At 39.5% G+C, this 15,223-nt stretch overlaps 1 protein-coding gene across 7 annotated transcripts in view; it reads right to left on the bottom strand.

Moving 5' to 3' along the window:
* The window catches only part of MAGI2 (membrane associated guanylate kinase, WW and PDZ domain containing 2), a 674,896-nt gene that overhangs the window by 51,217 nt on the left and 608,456 nt on the right, over positions 1-15,223 (bottom strand). For all 7 annotated transcript variants that reach the window (XM_075274083.1, XM_075274085.1, XM_075274084.1 and 4 more), the window contains one exon: positions 13,932-14,075. In XM_075274083.1, coding sequence (XP_075130184.1) covers positions 13,932-14,075 — 144 coding nt within the window. The remainder of the gene's footprint in view (positions 1-13,931; positions 14,076-15,223) is intronic.

Genomic DNA, 15,223 nt, shown 5'->3' with positions numbered 1-15,223 from the left:
TGTGCTAAAACAAGATTATTACTCAGGAGTGGCAGGGCCTAGAGAAAAGAGTGGAAAGATGGAAAGAGTTGGAGTTGGTGAAAGAACCTGTTTAAACATTCATGAAGAATAGGTTCTTGGATTAGTATGTACATTCCAAAGATTTTGGATCTTGAGAAGAAAATGATCTTGTTACACTAGCCCAAGACCAGGAATTCCTCTTTTCCTTAAGGGTGCATGGACACGATGTGATGCGGCACTGATTCTTGCACAATAACTCGTGTAAGGATCAGCGCTGCAAAACAGGATCCCATTGATTTCAGTGGGTTCCGTTTAGCGCACATAACACATTGAAATCAATGGGAGGCTTTTTAACCCATTTTTTCAATGTGTTACGCACGCTAAACGGAACCCATTGAAGTCAATGGGTTTCTGTTTTGCAGCGCTGATTCTAACACGAGTTATGTGTCAGAATCAACATCGCGTTACATCGTGTGAATGAACCCTTAAGTGGGGTTTTTCTTGTTTTTTTTCAGCCTATATCTTAAAGAAACCATTAAAAAAGAATCCCTTTTCTCATTTGATATATTATGCTTATATTTATTGAATAATGATATAGCAAAAAGACACTAATACTAGATGACAATAAACGCATGAAATTGTTAGGATAGGATAGTGGGAAACTGCCTGCAACTAATTTCTGCTACATATGCTGCAGACAGAACTGCTAGATTTATGCTTTTGGGGGAAGTGTGAGAAGGATAAAATGTGACTAACGGATTCGATGGCTGTGAAATCTACTGGAAAGTGGTAAGCATCGGCTCATTGTGAGATGGTGGGATTATGCCATGTATTTTAGATGGAAGCTTCCTTATCTAAATGAAGCATTTTTGAGCATTTTGAGAAAGGCACACTTACCACTCTCACAAATATATACAGAATCAATTGTACAAATATTCCAGGTACAGGAGCCATCCTAGACTACACAGGCTTTTTAAGTGAATGCCATCACTCGCCTACATCTCCTTCAACCCATTACAGTGTCCTCCTTTACGTCACTTATTAATTGGCTTAGCTTAGTAATATCCATCAATTGTGACATACACTACATTGTTGGATATTAATTCCTGCGTGTTTGCAGGATAAGGTGAAGAAACTGTTACTAAGTGGTTTACACACTTTCTAAGGCTATATTCATATAACATTTTTTACATATGTTTTTCTGATCTGTTTAAACCCTTCCCGCTGGGGCATTTTTCAATATTCGTTTTTTTTAATTTTTCCATTCACAGACCCATATGAAGGCTTATTGTTTGTGGGGCAAATTGTTCTTCATAATGATACCATTTATTATTCTGTACAGTATACTGGGGAAAGTGCATGTGCGACATGTTTATGGCATTGACTCTGAGGCCAAAATGACATGTTATTCTATTTTTTGGTATGATTGTGAGGATATCAAATTTATATAGTTTTATTTACATTTTAACCTTTACAAAAATCTAAAGCTTTCTTAAAAAAAAAAAAAAAAAAGTTTTGTTTCTTGGATGGACATAAAAACGGATGGACATAAAAACGTGGTATCCTGTGTCGATCTTAAAGAAACATTATTTAACCCCTTCCCGACATGCGCTGTAATAGTACGCCGCATGTCGGGTCTGTAACTATGGCGACCGCCCGGGAGACGGGCGGCCGCCATAGCCGCCGGATGTCTACTGCTTTAAGCAGTAGACAACTGGCTCTAATGCCTCCGATCGGTCCCCGGACCAATCGGAGGCATTAACCCCTCCGGCGCCGCGGTCAAAGGCGCCGGAGGCGCCATTTTCCCGGCAGCGCATGGGCGCCGCCATTTTGGCCGGGATCGCCGGCTCCTGGAGCATGCTCCAGGGCTGACGTCCCATTGCCATGACAGCCGGGAGCCTGTAAAAGGCTCCCAGGCTTGTCTGCAAATCCTTTCTTTTGCAGGCTGGTCTATGCAGCCTGCAAAAGAAAGGATGCTTTTTTGCAATGCATTAGCATTGTAATGCATTGCATTAGTGATCAGACCCCCTGGGGTTCAACACCCCTAGGGGGTCTAATAAATGCAAAAAAAAAAAAGTTAAAAAAATATAAAAAAATATAAAAAGAATTAAAAGTTCAAATCACCCCCCTTTCCCTAGAACACATATAAAAGTAGTTAAAAACTGTGAAACATATACATGTTAGGTATCCCCGCGTCCAAAATCGCCCGCTCTACAAATCTATAAAAATATTTTTCCTGTTCGGTAAATGCCGTAGCGGGAAAAATAGTCGAAAGTGCCAAACCGCCGTTTTTTCACTGTTTTGATTCTGATAAAAATTTGAATAAAAAGTGATCAAAGCAATAACATTTCCCGAAAATGGTAGAAATAAAAAGTACACCCGGCCCCACAAAAAAAGACGCCCTATGCATCCCCGTACACTTACGTATAAAAAAGTTACGGCCGTCGGAATATGGCGACTTTTAGAAAAAAAATTTTTTAACACAGTTTTGGAATTTTTTTTAGGGGTCAAAATGTAAATAAAACCATATAAATTTGGTATCCCTGGAACCGTACCGAAACACAGAATATAGGGGACATGTCATTTTGGCTGCACAGTGAACGCCGTAAAACCAAAGCCCGTAAGAAAGTCGCAGAAATGCATTTTTTCTTCAAATCCACCCCATTCTGAATTTTTTTCTGCTTCCCAGTACATTATATAGAATAATTAATGGTGGCATCATGAAGAAAAATTTGTCCCGCAAAAATTAAGACCTCATATGGCTCTGGGAGCGGAGAAATAAAAAAGTTATGGGGTTTAGAAGGAGGGGAGTCAAAAACGAAAAACGAAAATCAAAAAATGCCATCGGCGGGAAGGGGTTAAAAGTGATGTCTTTGTAACAGCTGGCCATCCATTTGCACCCATTTAAACAGATCTGCTAAATAGATGTAAAAACAAAAAACAAAACATGATCTGAACGGAGCCTAAATGGAGTATAAAGCACATGTGTCTGATTTTTAGCACAAATTATTCCAGAACTCTAGCACAAATTCATTGGTTTATGTACCCCATTGTGCTTTGTTAGCATCAGACATTCCCTGCTCTCAGGTAGTCCATTCAAGTGGGGAAGGGGGGGGAGGGATAATATTATACAAGACAAAAGGGATTTCTTAGTTAAAAATATTGATGACTAGAGATGAGCGAACAGCGTTCGATCGAGTACATGTTCGATCAGACATCACGCTGTTCGCAATGTTCGATTCCATACGAACACTGCATTGAAAATGCACTTACAGTTCAATTCCCCTCCCACCTTCCCTGGCACTTTTTCTGCACCAATAACTGTGCAGGGGAAGTGGGACAAGGAACTATGACAACGGAGGCATTGAAAAAACTAGGAAAAAGCCAATGGCTGCTAAGGACGTGACCTCAGATTCAAACGAACAGGTGGCATCAGCTCCGATTCATTCTGTGCTTGCACTTAGTTAGAGACAGACATCTGCTGAGGGCTAGATAGGTTTTAGATTCTGCTAGGCAGGAATAGCAAAGAAGAACAACCACAACAGCTCTTTTAAGAGCTACACTAAAGGGAGAAGCTCAAACAAGCTTGACACAGTGTCTATCCACAACAGTAAAGTGGGATTCACAGCAATTAAGTCAGGCTGTATCTGCGCAACCCAGCTTTCCGCGGTGGGGATTACGCTAAGTGGGATACACTGAAATTGTATGCCCATATACCCTATATACGCTTAATCCAGGGTTCAACAGTGTGTCCCCCCCCCCCCTCCTGAAACTAAGGGGTATACACTGAAATTCTCAGCCCATATACACTATATATGCTTCATTCAGGTTGTCACGGTGTGCACCCCCCAAAAAGCAGTGGGATATTCATTCTAATTCTCAGGCTATATATGCTTCATATCCAGGTTGTCACGGTGTGTACCCCCCAAAAAGCAGTGGGATATGCATTCTAATTCTCAGGCTATATATGCTTCATCCGGGTTGTCACAGTGTGTACCCACAAAAAAAAATCGGTGGGATATACATTCTAATTCAGGCTATAGTGGACCTGTGGCTTGAACTTGCCCTATACGCCTTGGAGGTGCTGTCCTGTCCTGCCGCCAGCGTGCTATCTGAAAGGGTTTTCAGTGCAGCCGGTGGGATCATCATGGATAAGCGCAGCCGGCTGTCAGCTAACAGTGCTGACCGGCTGACTTTCATCAAAATGAACAGCCACTGGATAGACCCATCATTTTTGTGCCCACCAGCATCAAGCACCCCAACATGAATTGTCATTTCTGCACTCAACTACTACAATTCCTCCTTATATTCCTCCATCTGCGTTGCACAATTCTTCTAGGCTCAAACCACCCCGATTTCCCCAAACTCAGCTGATTAGAGGCTGAATCCACCCTGATTTCCCCAAACTCAGCTGATTAGAGGCTGAATCCACCCTGATTTCCCCAAACTCAGCTGATTAGAGGCTGAATCCACCCTGATTTCACCAAACTCAGCTGGTTAGAGTCTGAACTTTGAACATTTCACTGTTCGCTCATCTCTAGTGATGACCTATCTGTTCTGAATAGCTAATACATAGAAAAGAGAGCAGGGAGCAGCAGTTCTCTGTTCACTGGATGAGTTACTGCAGCTTAGCTCCTGTTCAAATAAATGGGAGATAATCTGCAATACCTGATCTGGCCACTACACGGAGAACAGAGGTGTCTTCTTCCTTTTTGACCACTTCATGTTTTCTATAGCGTTATACTTTGAAAGTCGTGTTATTGAAATCACAGGTGACATTTTTAATCTACAGTATTTAACAGAATAGGTTTGTTTCCAAAGAGAATCACATTTTTTTACTGACTGTGTCTACATCTGACATGAAATATATTGTATGTGAGGAGAACATCGTTGCTGAAATAAGAGTACTCCTTTTAAAAGTTATCCATTTTATAACATTACTGCAACTCTGCATCCTTCATTGCTTCCAGGAAATTAAACTCTGTCCTCCTTAGAGTCAATTCACATGGAGGAAAATGGTGAGGAATTTGGTGTGGAACTTTCCACGTTGAAAAAAAAGCCTCCCATTGACTTCAATGAGTGCTGCTAGCTTTTTTTCCACTAGCGGAAAAGTCTCCCATTGATTTCAATGAGTTCCACTAGCTTTTTTTCCCACTGGGAGGCTTTTTTTTCAACGTGGAAAATCCCACACCAAATTCCTCACCATTTTCCTCCGTGTGAATGGACCCTTATGTTGTGATGAGGTGCACTGCTCACTACAAGACACAGCTCTAATAACTCTACTGTAAAAGGCCTTATACCCATCTGTTTGTCACATGATCAGGACAGATTAGGACTCACCATTAGGACTCCTTGAACACGACTATATGAATGGTCAGTCTGCTATCCGGGTTTTCCCCCATTCATTTCTATTGGCCTATATACATGACCTAGAATTACATGGTAATGAGTACAGGCTGCAAAATATGGAACAGGTCCTATTACTGTTATTACCATTTTGCAGCCCTACTTCTGTGGCTCCTATACATTGAATGAAAGGGGCCACAGAAGCATGGGTGGCACAAAGGTGACAACCGTGTGTCGCCCACGCACCGTCTCTGCCCTTCATTAACAGCATCCAGTTAGCCCACGGTCGTGTGCAACTGGATTATGAGAAAAATTAAATGTCGTCTTAAATAATTGCCAGGAGAGATCTATGAAAGCACAAGGATTTATACATACAGTATATTGACAAACTGAGTAACCTTTATAATATGACTAATCTGTGCTAAGCAGTAAAAAACATAGAAACAACACCTCTATATGCTCTGAATTCTTTAGAGAAAAAAATAATGAATGGTTCCACTAGTATCATTATAAACATTTTGCTAATACAGTACAAAAATAATCCTGTGCAGCTAATAACGGGCATTGAATTTTTACTTTTCTATTGATTTTTTTTTTCATCCTAACAAAATGTAGGGTGGGAGAAGCCAGAGGTATCCATGTATTATTTAAACCAAGAAAACTATAAAAGGCCAATACATAATCCAATGTCTGGGGGACCAGTTGGTTTAATCTCTTCTACTGACAAGTCACATTGATGTATTGTAGAATTTTCAACCAGCCTTGGTAGCAAGTGATAGCTCAATAGTTACATGGCAGTTCTGCAATGTTCACTTCGTCTCCCTGAAGCAGTTAATGAACAACATGTCAGCCGTAGTGCAGATTTCAGCTGAAATAGTAGGTGAATACAGTTCAAGCATTAAGTGAAAGAAAGCCTACAGTTTATTTTTCACAGTTCCGTTCCCTTGGAAGGGCAACTTGTACCAAGTGGAAATTGGAATCAACACAGCATTGCTCTGAGCGAAAGCATTAAAGTTTAGGGAGAAGAGAGATTTGGATACAGAAGGAACACAATTCCCTTATGGAAACAGAGCACATAAATAGTACATTACGGGTAATTTTATTATTTACACTTAGACACAGTGTAACTGAACAAGGAATCTATAAACAACTGTCTGAAACTAATCTATAAACTGCTACAGTCAACAATAGATATAACTTTATTCCAGCAGATACATTTTGCCCCAAGCACAAGGCTGTATTATTGCAGATTCATAGCGAATCCAACAGAGAAAAGAGGTATATACCATCAATATGCATGTTATATTGCCTCTCCTAGGGAAGCTTATGTTTGAAATCTGGTCCCATAAGAGGCATGAAAAAGTGAGGAAAGGGGATGTTGACATCACCCTGTCATTAATCGAGCAAATAATGCTATATTCCATAGTTACCAACCAGTTAAAAAGGATCATCTCTATGGATGAACCATTTCCAGTTGTCAGGTTTCATCATAGTTGTATTGTGGTTAGTTATGCTCCAAAGTTTCCTTACATTGCTTATTATTCAATTTACAAAAACAGAAGTGTCGAATAGTGAATACACCTTCTTAACTTGCAGCTTGCATCAAGCAACATCAATGAAGCAAAAAGTATAAGGAATAGGGACTGTCTGAAGACATCCTCATTGTCGCATTTGTTATGGTGGTTTCTTTAAACAATTTAACTATGTAATGAACTTCAATAAGTGCATATCATGCAAGGTTTCAGATTTACAACCATAGTCTCATATGAAATTTACTAAAGCCCAGAAACATGGCTGTGTTTAATGTAATCACCTCTAGTGAATGACTGCCCTCCTTAGTAGTCAGGAAAAAACTGCTCTAAGGGTGCATTCACACTAAGTATACGCTGAGCTGTTTCTGAATGTAAAACACATTCAGAATGAGCGCGTACAAAGCTGATCCCATTCATTTCAATGGGAGCCGGCATAGGAGCACTCCCATGAATCGGCTGCTTTTTTCCCGATAGGTTTCAATGTGATACGTGCGTATAAAACTCCCTTTATAGCTCCCACACGGTATGAAAACCCCTTTCTTGGCCTCCACACAGTATAAAGCCATCTTTGCTGGTGTAGACATTGTGTAATACCCCCTTTACTGACCACCACATGGTGAACCCCCACACAGTGCTTTGTATCTCTATATAAATTATGACCCCATATATTAAATGAGATATCTACCTTTCTAATATTGATGGCCTTTCCTTAGGATAGGCCATCAATATTTCTCTGTAAAGGTCTGACAGCCAGGAATCTTGCAGATAAGCTGTACCGTGCTGCTCACCTACCACATGATGTGCCATCATTGCATGACTTAGGGAATTGTTAACATTACGGTTAGCTACGTTGTCCCAGAAAAGCAGATCTGCAGGTATCCTGGCTGTTGGAGCAGAGGTGGAGCCAGAAACAGAATGGTGAATAATGAATCCTTGATTAACACGTTCCAGTGTTCTTTAGAGCAGTGTTCTTCTCACCTCCTCATTACTGAAGGGGATGACATGCTATGTACATGGATGTAGTTATAACTTCACTCAGTTCTGGGGTCACAGGATACGTCACCAATAAGTATGTGACAAACCGATTAATTCCAGGCTATTTCTCATTACTGAAGAGGTGACACACTAAGTACCTGGATATAGTTATAATTGCACTCAATTCTGGGGTCACAGGATACGTCACTAATAAGTAAGTGACACACTGATTAATTCCAGGCTATTTCTTAATACTGAGGGAGTGACACACTATATACCTGGATGTAGTTATAACTGCACTCAGTTCTGGGGTAACAGGGCTATCACTAATAAGTAAGTGACACACTGATTAATTCCAGGATATTTCTCATTACTGAGGGGGTGACAGACTATATACCCGGATGTAGCTATAACTACACTCAGTTCTGGGGTCACAGGTGCAATTAATAATAAGTAAGTGATACAGTGATTAATTCCAGGCTATTTCTCATTACTGAGGTGGTGACAGACTATATACCCGGATGTAGCTATAACTACACTCAGTTCTGGGGTCACAGGTGCAATTAATAATAAGTAAGTGATACAGTGATTAATTCCAGGCTATTTCTCATTACTGAGGTGGTGACAGACTATATACCCGGATGTAGCTATAACTACACTCAGTTCTGGGGTCACAGGTGCAATTAATAATAAGTAAGTGATACAGTGATTAATTCCAGGCTATTTCTCATTACTGAGGTGGTGACAGACTATATACCCGGATGTAGCTATAACTACACTCAGTTCTGGGGTCACAGGTGCAATTAATAATAAGTAAGTGATACAGTGATTAATTCCAGGATATTTCTCATTACTGAGGGGGTGACAGACTATATACCCGGATGTAGCTATAACTACACTCAGTTCTGGGGTCACAGGTGCAATTAATAATAAGTAAGTGATACAGTGATTAATTCCAGGCTATTTCTCATTACTGAGGTGGTGACACACTATATAACTGGATGTAGTTATAACTGCACTCAGTTCTGGGATGATCGGGGCCATCACTAATAAGTAAGTGACACACTGATTAATTCCAGGCTATTTCTCATTATGGATGGGGTGACATTATATACCTGGATGTAGTTATAACTTGCCTTAGTTCTGGGGTGATCGGGGCCATCACTAATAAGTAAGTGACCCACTGATTAATTCCAGGATATTTCTCATTAATGGCTGAAGTTTTGCCAACAAGGTCAGTAATAAGAAATTGGTTGGAATTAATCAGTGTGTCCCTTACTTGTACGAAAAAGTACAGATTTACTCTAGTACATCTGTATAGTAAATAGTCTCCAGTAATACAGAAAGTTATTGTCTACCAAGGTGATAGATGCTCAACATACAAAATGGAACCTGAGGGGTAAATGCAAAGCAGTGAAACAAAATGTGATTGTTGCAGCATGCAGAAAAATATATCTGTAAATTAAGTTAGTCCTTAATCAGGAAAACAGGAATTGGTGTTCTCAACCCTGTAGGTAATATTCAGTGGGAACCTTAGTCACGCTGAAAGTGAGACAGTTTTTGTAAAGGAGAAAACATTCTGAAATTGAAATGATTTTTTCATTAATATCAAAAGAATTTAAAATGACAATGATATTTCCTTTTGCAGACACTCCATTTTCTAGCAATGCGCCTACATTTTGTATGGAAATAAAATCATAAAATAATTTAGAAGTGAGCCTAGCAATTAGGCTTGAATATGGAAATAAAGGCAATTCAGACAAAATTACTTTTTTCCCCATGACCTGATGGAGCAGGAAATTATGCCACAAAGCACTGCTGTGTTAATCGGCAATGCTTAACCTATTTATTCTTCCTGCTTGATTACTACAGCTTTATACTCTACAGTCTTCTCATTTATAATGTATTCCCCATGCACATATATATGTAACATATAAGCACCCAAACCTACATTAAAAAGAATACAAATCACACAAAATAGTAAAACCATGGCTCGGGCTTGTGGATCCTATATACATGCATAAAATAAATAAAAGAGCTGATTCTTTCTATAAAAGAGCTTAATTTATTTACCACACTAAGTTCTTAGATAGATAAGGGAATGGTGCGTGACACAGAGGAGAGTTGTGAGTGATGATATAGGACGCTGACCGATCCACCCTGCTACACCCTTGGCTGTGATTTTTCCTGCGGTGAGCTGAGCTATGCTTGGCATTTTATGGGTGGCTGAAGGATTTTAATGGGCAAGACCTGCCGTAGTGAAAGGTGGAGTCGACACTTTATCTATGTATGTGCTCGGGGACCTGTGGGCTTGATTTGTAAGAAGGCTCTGGACACGATATTGGCCCTAATCTGATATAACTGCTCTCCTCTACCCCTTCATTTCTACCCACACTCCTTTTGTACTTGTATTAACAGCCTTAAAACCAAGTCAGATAGTTGGTGAACATAGTTTCAGACATTGCTGAATATTTGTAATTTTTACAACAATGCCACCTAAAAAGAACTCTAATAGAGAGGTGTATGAGGGAAGAAAAACTAGGGAAATGTATTATCCTGGTACTAGTACTTATCCCCTATATAATAAAACTTGACATGTCTTTTGATTCTGCTTCTAAATCTAAGATACCATTTGAAAAGCCATTAACTAGATATAAAACCACTGTGAGTATTAAAATGAATGAAACGCTTAACACAAGTGATGAAAGCAAAGATTCTAATATATCAAAAACCAGGAAAATAACACTTCTCAACTGTAATCAAAATGGAGAAAATAAGAAACTGGAAGAAAGTCTTGATTCCTTTGCACTGATAAGAAAAGAACAATATGGGAAATTCAAACCCAATTTTACAGTAAATACTTAAATTGGTAAATATTATATAAGGTAGTATTGCTAGACACAAAGATTGGCAGATTAAAAATGGATATTTCTTTCTTAGGAGATGACGTTAATAAAATCAGGGTAAGGGTGGGTGAGGTGCAGAGTCAAGGTACTGGAAGATAAGTATAATAAAGTGGAAGAAAACATCTCAAAACTTCTAGAGCTTAACAGCAAATTAACTGAAATAAAAGATAGAGCCAGACAATGTCATTTAAAAGTTCTCTGGTTTCTATGAAAAGGCAGAAATGGCTAATTGTTCAGAATATATGAAGATCTGATTTTTGCTGTTTTTTTTTTTTTTTTTTTAAAGTGTTTTTTTAAAGTGAACTTTTTTTTTCTTTTTTACATTTTGTGCATTGAGTTCCAACAACACCAAAGCCATTAGGTAACCTACCAAGGCCATACACCAGTGCCAACAGGGCGGAAACTGACTACCTCAAAACAAGAAATATCTAGGTGGTTAGCTCAATCTCCACGATATGCCTCTGATGAATCTGTTGCACCTTGCGGTGTGAGCAGAAGAAACGCGTCAGAATATTCAATAGGTTACTCAATGTAGGCAGTTGTTACATATCTTGTTAACCAGTGCTTTAGGGCAGACGTTTTGACAGAGTTGGGGAGCTTGAAATAGGGGAGCTGCAACAATGGAAAGGTAGCATCCGCCCCATGTACAGCAGTCTAGCCTAAAAATAGTGTGCACTCTGGACATACACAAACAAGATGCCAGAGCACCAATCTATATGCATTGGTTAAATAGCTGAACCACATTAATGGCTTGTAAGGTCTAGCTGTATATTAGTCACAATACATTAAGTGACTCTCACGTTGAGAGCAAATTGTATTTTTTACATGGTCTCCTTTTTTAATTGAATGATATATCAATATATGTGGTGTAGCAAATCATCCACAGAATCAATAGTAAGATCTAGATATTCAGTCTTTTTTTGTTTTGTTTTTGGTAATTGATTAACAGTTGGGTGTTTTTGGTTGGTTTAAAATTGTTTATACAATACTATTTTAAACAGTATTAATAAAGATTATTGGTTTTAATACATCCACATAATAGACTACTCATCTATTCAGACCTTTCACACCAAGGCCAGTTATAGGTAATTTTATTTTTTTTAATCATAAATAGAGATGAGCAAGTACTATTCGAAACTCCCGTTTCGAATAGCACGCACCCATAGGAATGAATGGACGCAGTCAGCCGCTTCCATTCATTCCTATGGGTGCGTGCTATTCGAAACGGCCGTTTCGAATAGTACTTGCTCATCTCTAATCATAAACCTTGTGAAGCAATCTTAAGGAAGCTAAAGGATCTTAATCCTATTGTGTTGGATGGAAATACTATATAAATCTTTACAGATTTTTCAAGGCAGGTGTATCAGGCGTGGCAAATGTATGGAAATGTTAAAGGATGGCTTTGGGAAAAGAATATAAAGTATGCCTTGATTTATCCAGCAAAATTAAGTTAAAAGTCTTTCTTCAAGACACTGTCTTTATTTTTTCATCTTCAAAAGAAAGTGGAAGTTTGGATGGAGAGTAAAGGCCTTAATATATAGTATAAAAAAAATGGAAATGAGGGGAAATCCTAAGAAGGAATGGCTTTAAAACTGGTTATTCCCTTGTCTTTTATCGTGGAGGACTTCTATAGTACACTCGTGTAAGAGGCCACATGAAAATGGCAAACTGGACATGCGCAGTCAGCTCTGTCCAACACGATGTGGATTGATTGAGCATTGTGTGGGATTTGGATCCCGAAGACATGATCGGCAGGTGCTGATGCTGTGGACACGTCAGCACAAGAAGAGAGAAGCGGCACTAGATCCTCTGATGAGCCTGTGCTTTGAGCACAGTGGACGCCCCTGTGCTTTCTGAAGACTAATTTGAATAAAGAAGAAAGATGATAAAACTCCAAAACGACATTGTGGACCAAGGCTATTCCAACATGCTGTTAGTGAAAAATCATTTCTCTAATGATAGAATCAATTTATGGTTTTTCAAGAAGGAAGGTTTAGAATTGTCTGGGGTAAATTTAAGGGATGTAAGATGACGTCGGGTGCAATAAATTGTACCAGATTTGTTGTCAGCATACTCCAGCTTTTCTAGAAATCTCATGGTTAGCCCTTTATAGTTAAAGGCTGACAATACATCTTCTGAAGTAAGAAAAGCAGACGAGCGGAGATTAAAGGAGATCAAGGTCATCATATCTTGGCAATTTGACACTTGGTGCCCCCTTCAATCAGCTTTTAGAAGAGGCTGTGGTGCTTAGATGAGCACAGCACTGTACATTGTATATTGGTTGTGCTTGGTATTGCTGCTCAGCTCTACTCACTTGAATGGGACTGAGCTACCAACTGGCCTTGTGACTGACAAACATGCTGATACATTGTCTCTGAAGTGGAAGTGATGCTCACCTAAGCACCTCTGCTGCTTCAAACAGCTGATTGGTGGGTGTTTTGTGTTGGACCCCAAGCTCAGTGAGCTATCCTGAAGCTATGTGACTATTTAAATAACTGAAAACCCATCTATGCCGGGGCCCCACATGGTGTAAATCTTGCGCAGAAAAAAAAAAAGCAGCGGCATTTTACAGTCCCTTCAAAGTGGGTGCGATCCTAGTGAATCCCATCCACATGTTGCAGAACAATACGTGCAGCAGACATGCTGTGATTTCCAAAACCGTTTTTGGAAATTGCAACCTGTCAATTCTACCTACAGAAATGTCGTCGGTATCCTTATAGGTATAATTGAAGTAGAAAATCCTCAGAGGAAAACACTGTGGATTTTCTATGAAAAGTACTGCAAGAAAAACCAAGATGCCTTGCTGTCACAATTTTTCCTACAGCACTTTTTTGCTGCGGCCCACTATGTGGGGCTTTAGCCTTAAGTGGCAATGTGTTTTCCTAAATTCACGATTAATCAATGATCAATTGATCAATATCTATACTAAGTCAATCCTTTTTAATATTATAGCATTTGGGAAGACGCACACAAATATTTTCACATCATTTATATGACATTAATATTAGAGTGTATTAGAGTTTTAATACCCATCTACAAATATTTTTGGGCTAGGACACTTAAGTCCCACATTTATGTCAAATTACTGGCTATTAAAATGCTTTGCTTTAATGCTAGGAGCTGTATGACTTTATAGACAGAGGAATAGAATCAGTAGATAGAATTAACTTACCCTCATCCTCCCATTTCGTATTGCCGGACCATCCTCTGCAAGCCTTAACACATACAAATCCATCTTGTACTCTCTCCCACCACGTATACTGAATCCAAATCCTTTAGCTCCCTTTTCCATTTCTACCGTGAAATAGTCATAATCCTGAAAAGAAATGGGAGAATTTTTACAGGATAAATTCTACAGAGACTTCTCAGCATGCAATAACTCCCCTATGGTCGACTATGTGCTATATTTAGCAAAAGAAAAAAAAAAAAGAAAACTTTTATACTTTGACTTTGAAATTTCCTTTGAAATTTAAGTTTAAAAATAAAAAGGTGATGCCCTATACTTCCACGTGGGAGAAAGAAAAAAACTCTCTAGCTCTTAGAGTAGGCCAAATTCACCAATAAATTGATATATGCATTGTATTGTACATCATATCTGACAAAGGTGGCTCAAAAAATGCAGTGCCTAAGGGAAAAGAAACATAGGCAATATGGTATAAGTGAAGACTAAAATGTATATCAGTGACAACTATAATGTATTGCAGTCCCCTAAGGCTCGTTTCACATCAGTATTAGACAATCTGATTTTCTGTTAAGTCACTGCCAAAGAAAAATGAATAGTAAGGCGGGGACATATCAGTTACATGTCAGACGTCTACGGCATCCAACAGGTTTCATTAATTCTAACAGAGACTGATGGCTTTTCCTTCATGGTGATTAAAATAACCCTGGACTCTGACCTATCCTTCAAGTTGCATGTTCAAACCCTCAACATTTCCTGCCGCCTCCAGCTCAAGAACATCCATTGAATCCTCTTCTCTCCTTCCTCACCCCAGAAACCACTACCAAGATGCTAGTCCATGCCCTCGTAATCTCCCGCTTAGATTACTGTAACACCCTTCTCCATGGAATCCCAGCGAACATTCTCACCCCCCTCCAGTCCACCTTAAACTGTGCCGCTCGCTTAATTCACCTCATCTCTCGTTCTTCATCGGCTGCTCCCCTCTGCCAATCCCTTCACTGGCTACCCATTGCCCAGTGAATTAAGTTCAAGCTACTAACATTAACATACAAAGCCATCCACAACCTGTCTACCTCTCACTACCTGCCCACACGCAACCTCAGTTCTTCCAAAGACATCCTACTCTGCCTTCATCCGCTCCTCACACAACAGTCTCCAAGATTTCTCCTGTGCATCCCCCATACTCTGGAATGCCTTACCAAGACACATAAGACTGACTCCCTCTCTCTCAGATTGTAAGCCCTCGTGGGCAGGGCCCTCTGTCCCACTGTGCCAGTCAGTCA

The sequence above is a fragment of the Leptodactylus fuscus genome, chromosome 5 (assembly GCF_031893055.1).
Source record: "Leptodactylus fuscus isolate aLepFus1 chromosome 5, aLepFus1.hap2, whole genome shotgun sequence".
Lineage (NCBI taxonomy): Eukaryota > Metazoa > Chordata > Amphibia > Anura > Leptodactylidae > Leptodactylus > Leptodactylus fuscus.
Note: the sequence above shows the minus strand (reverse complement) of the source record. Positions and strands in the feature narration are given on the sequence as shown.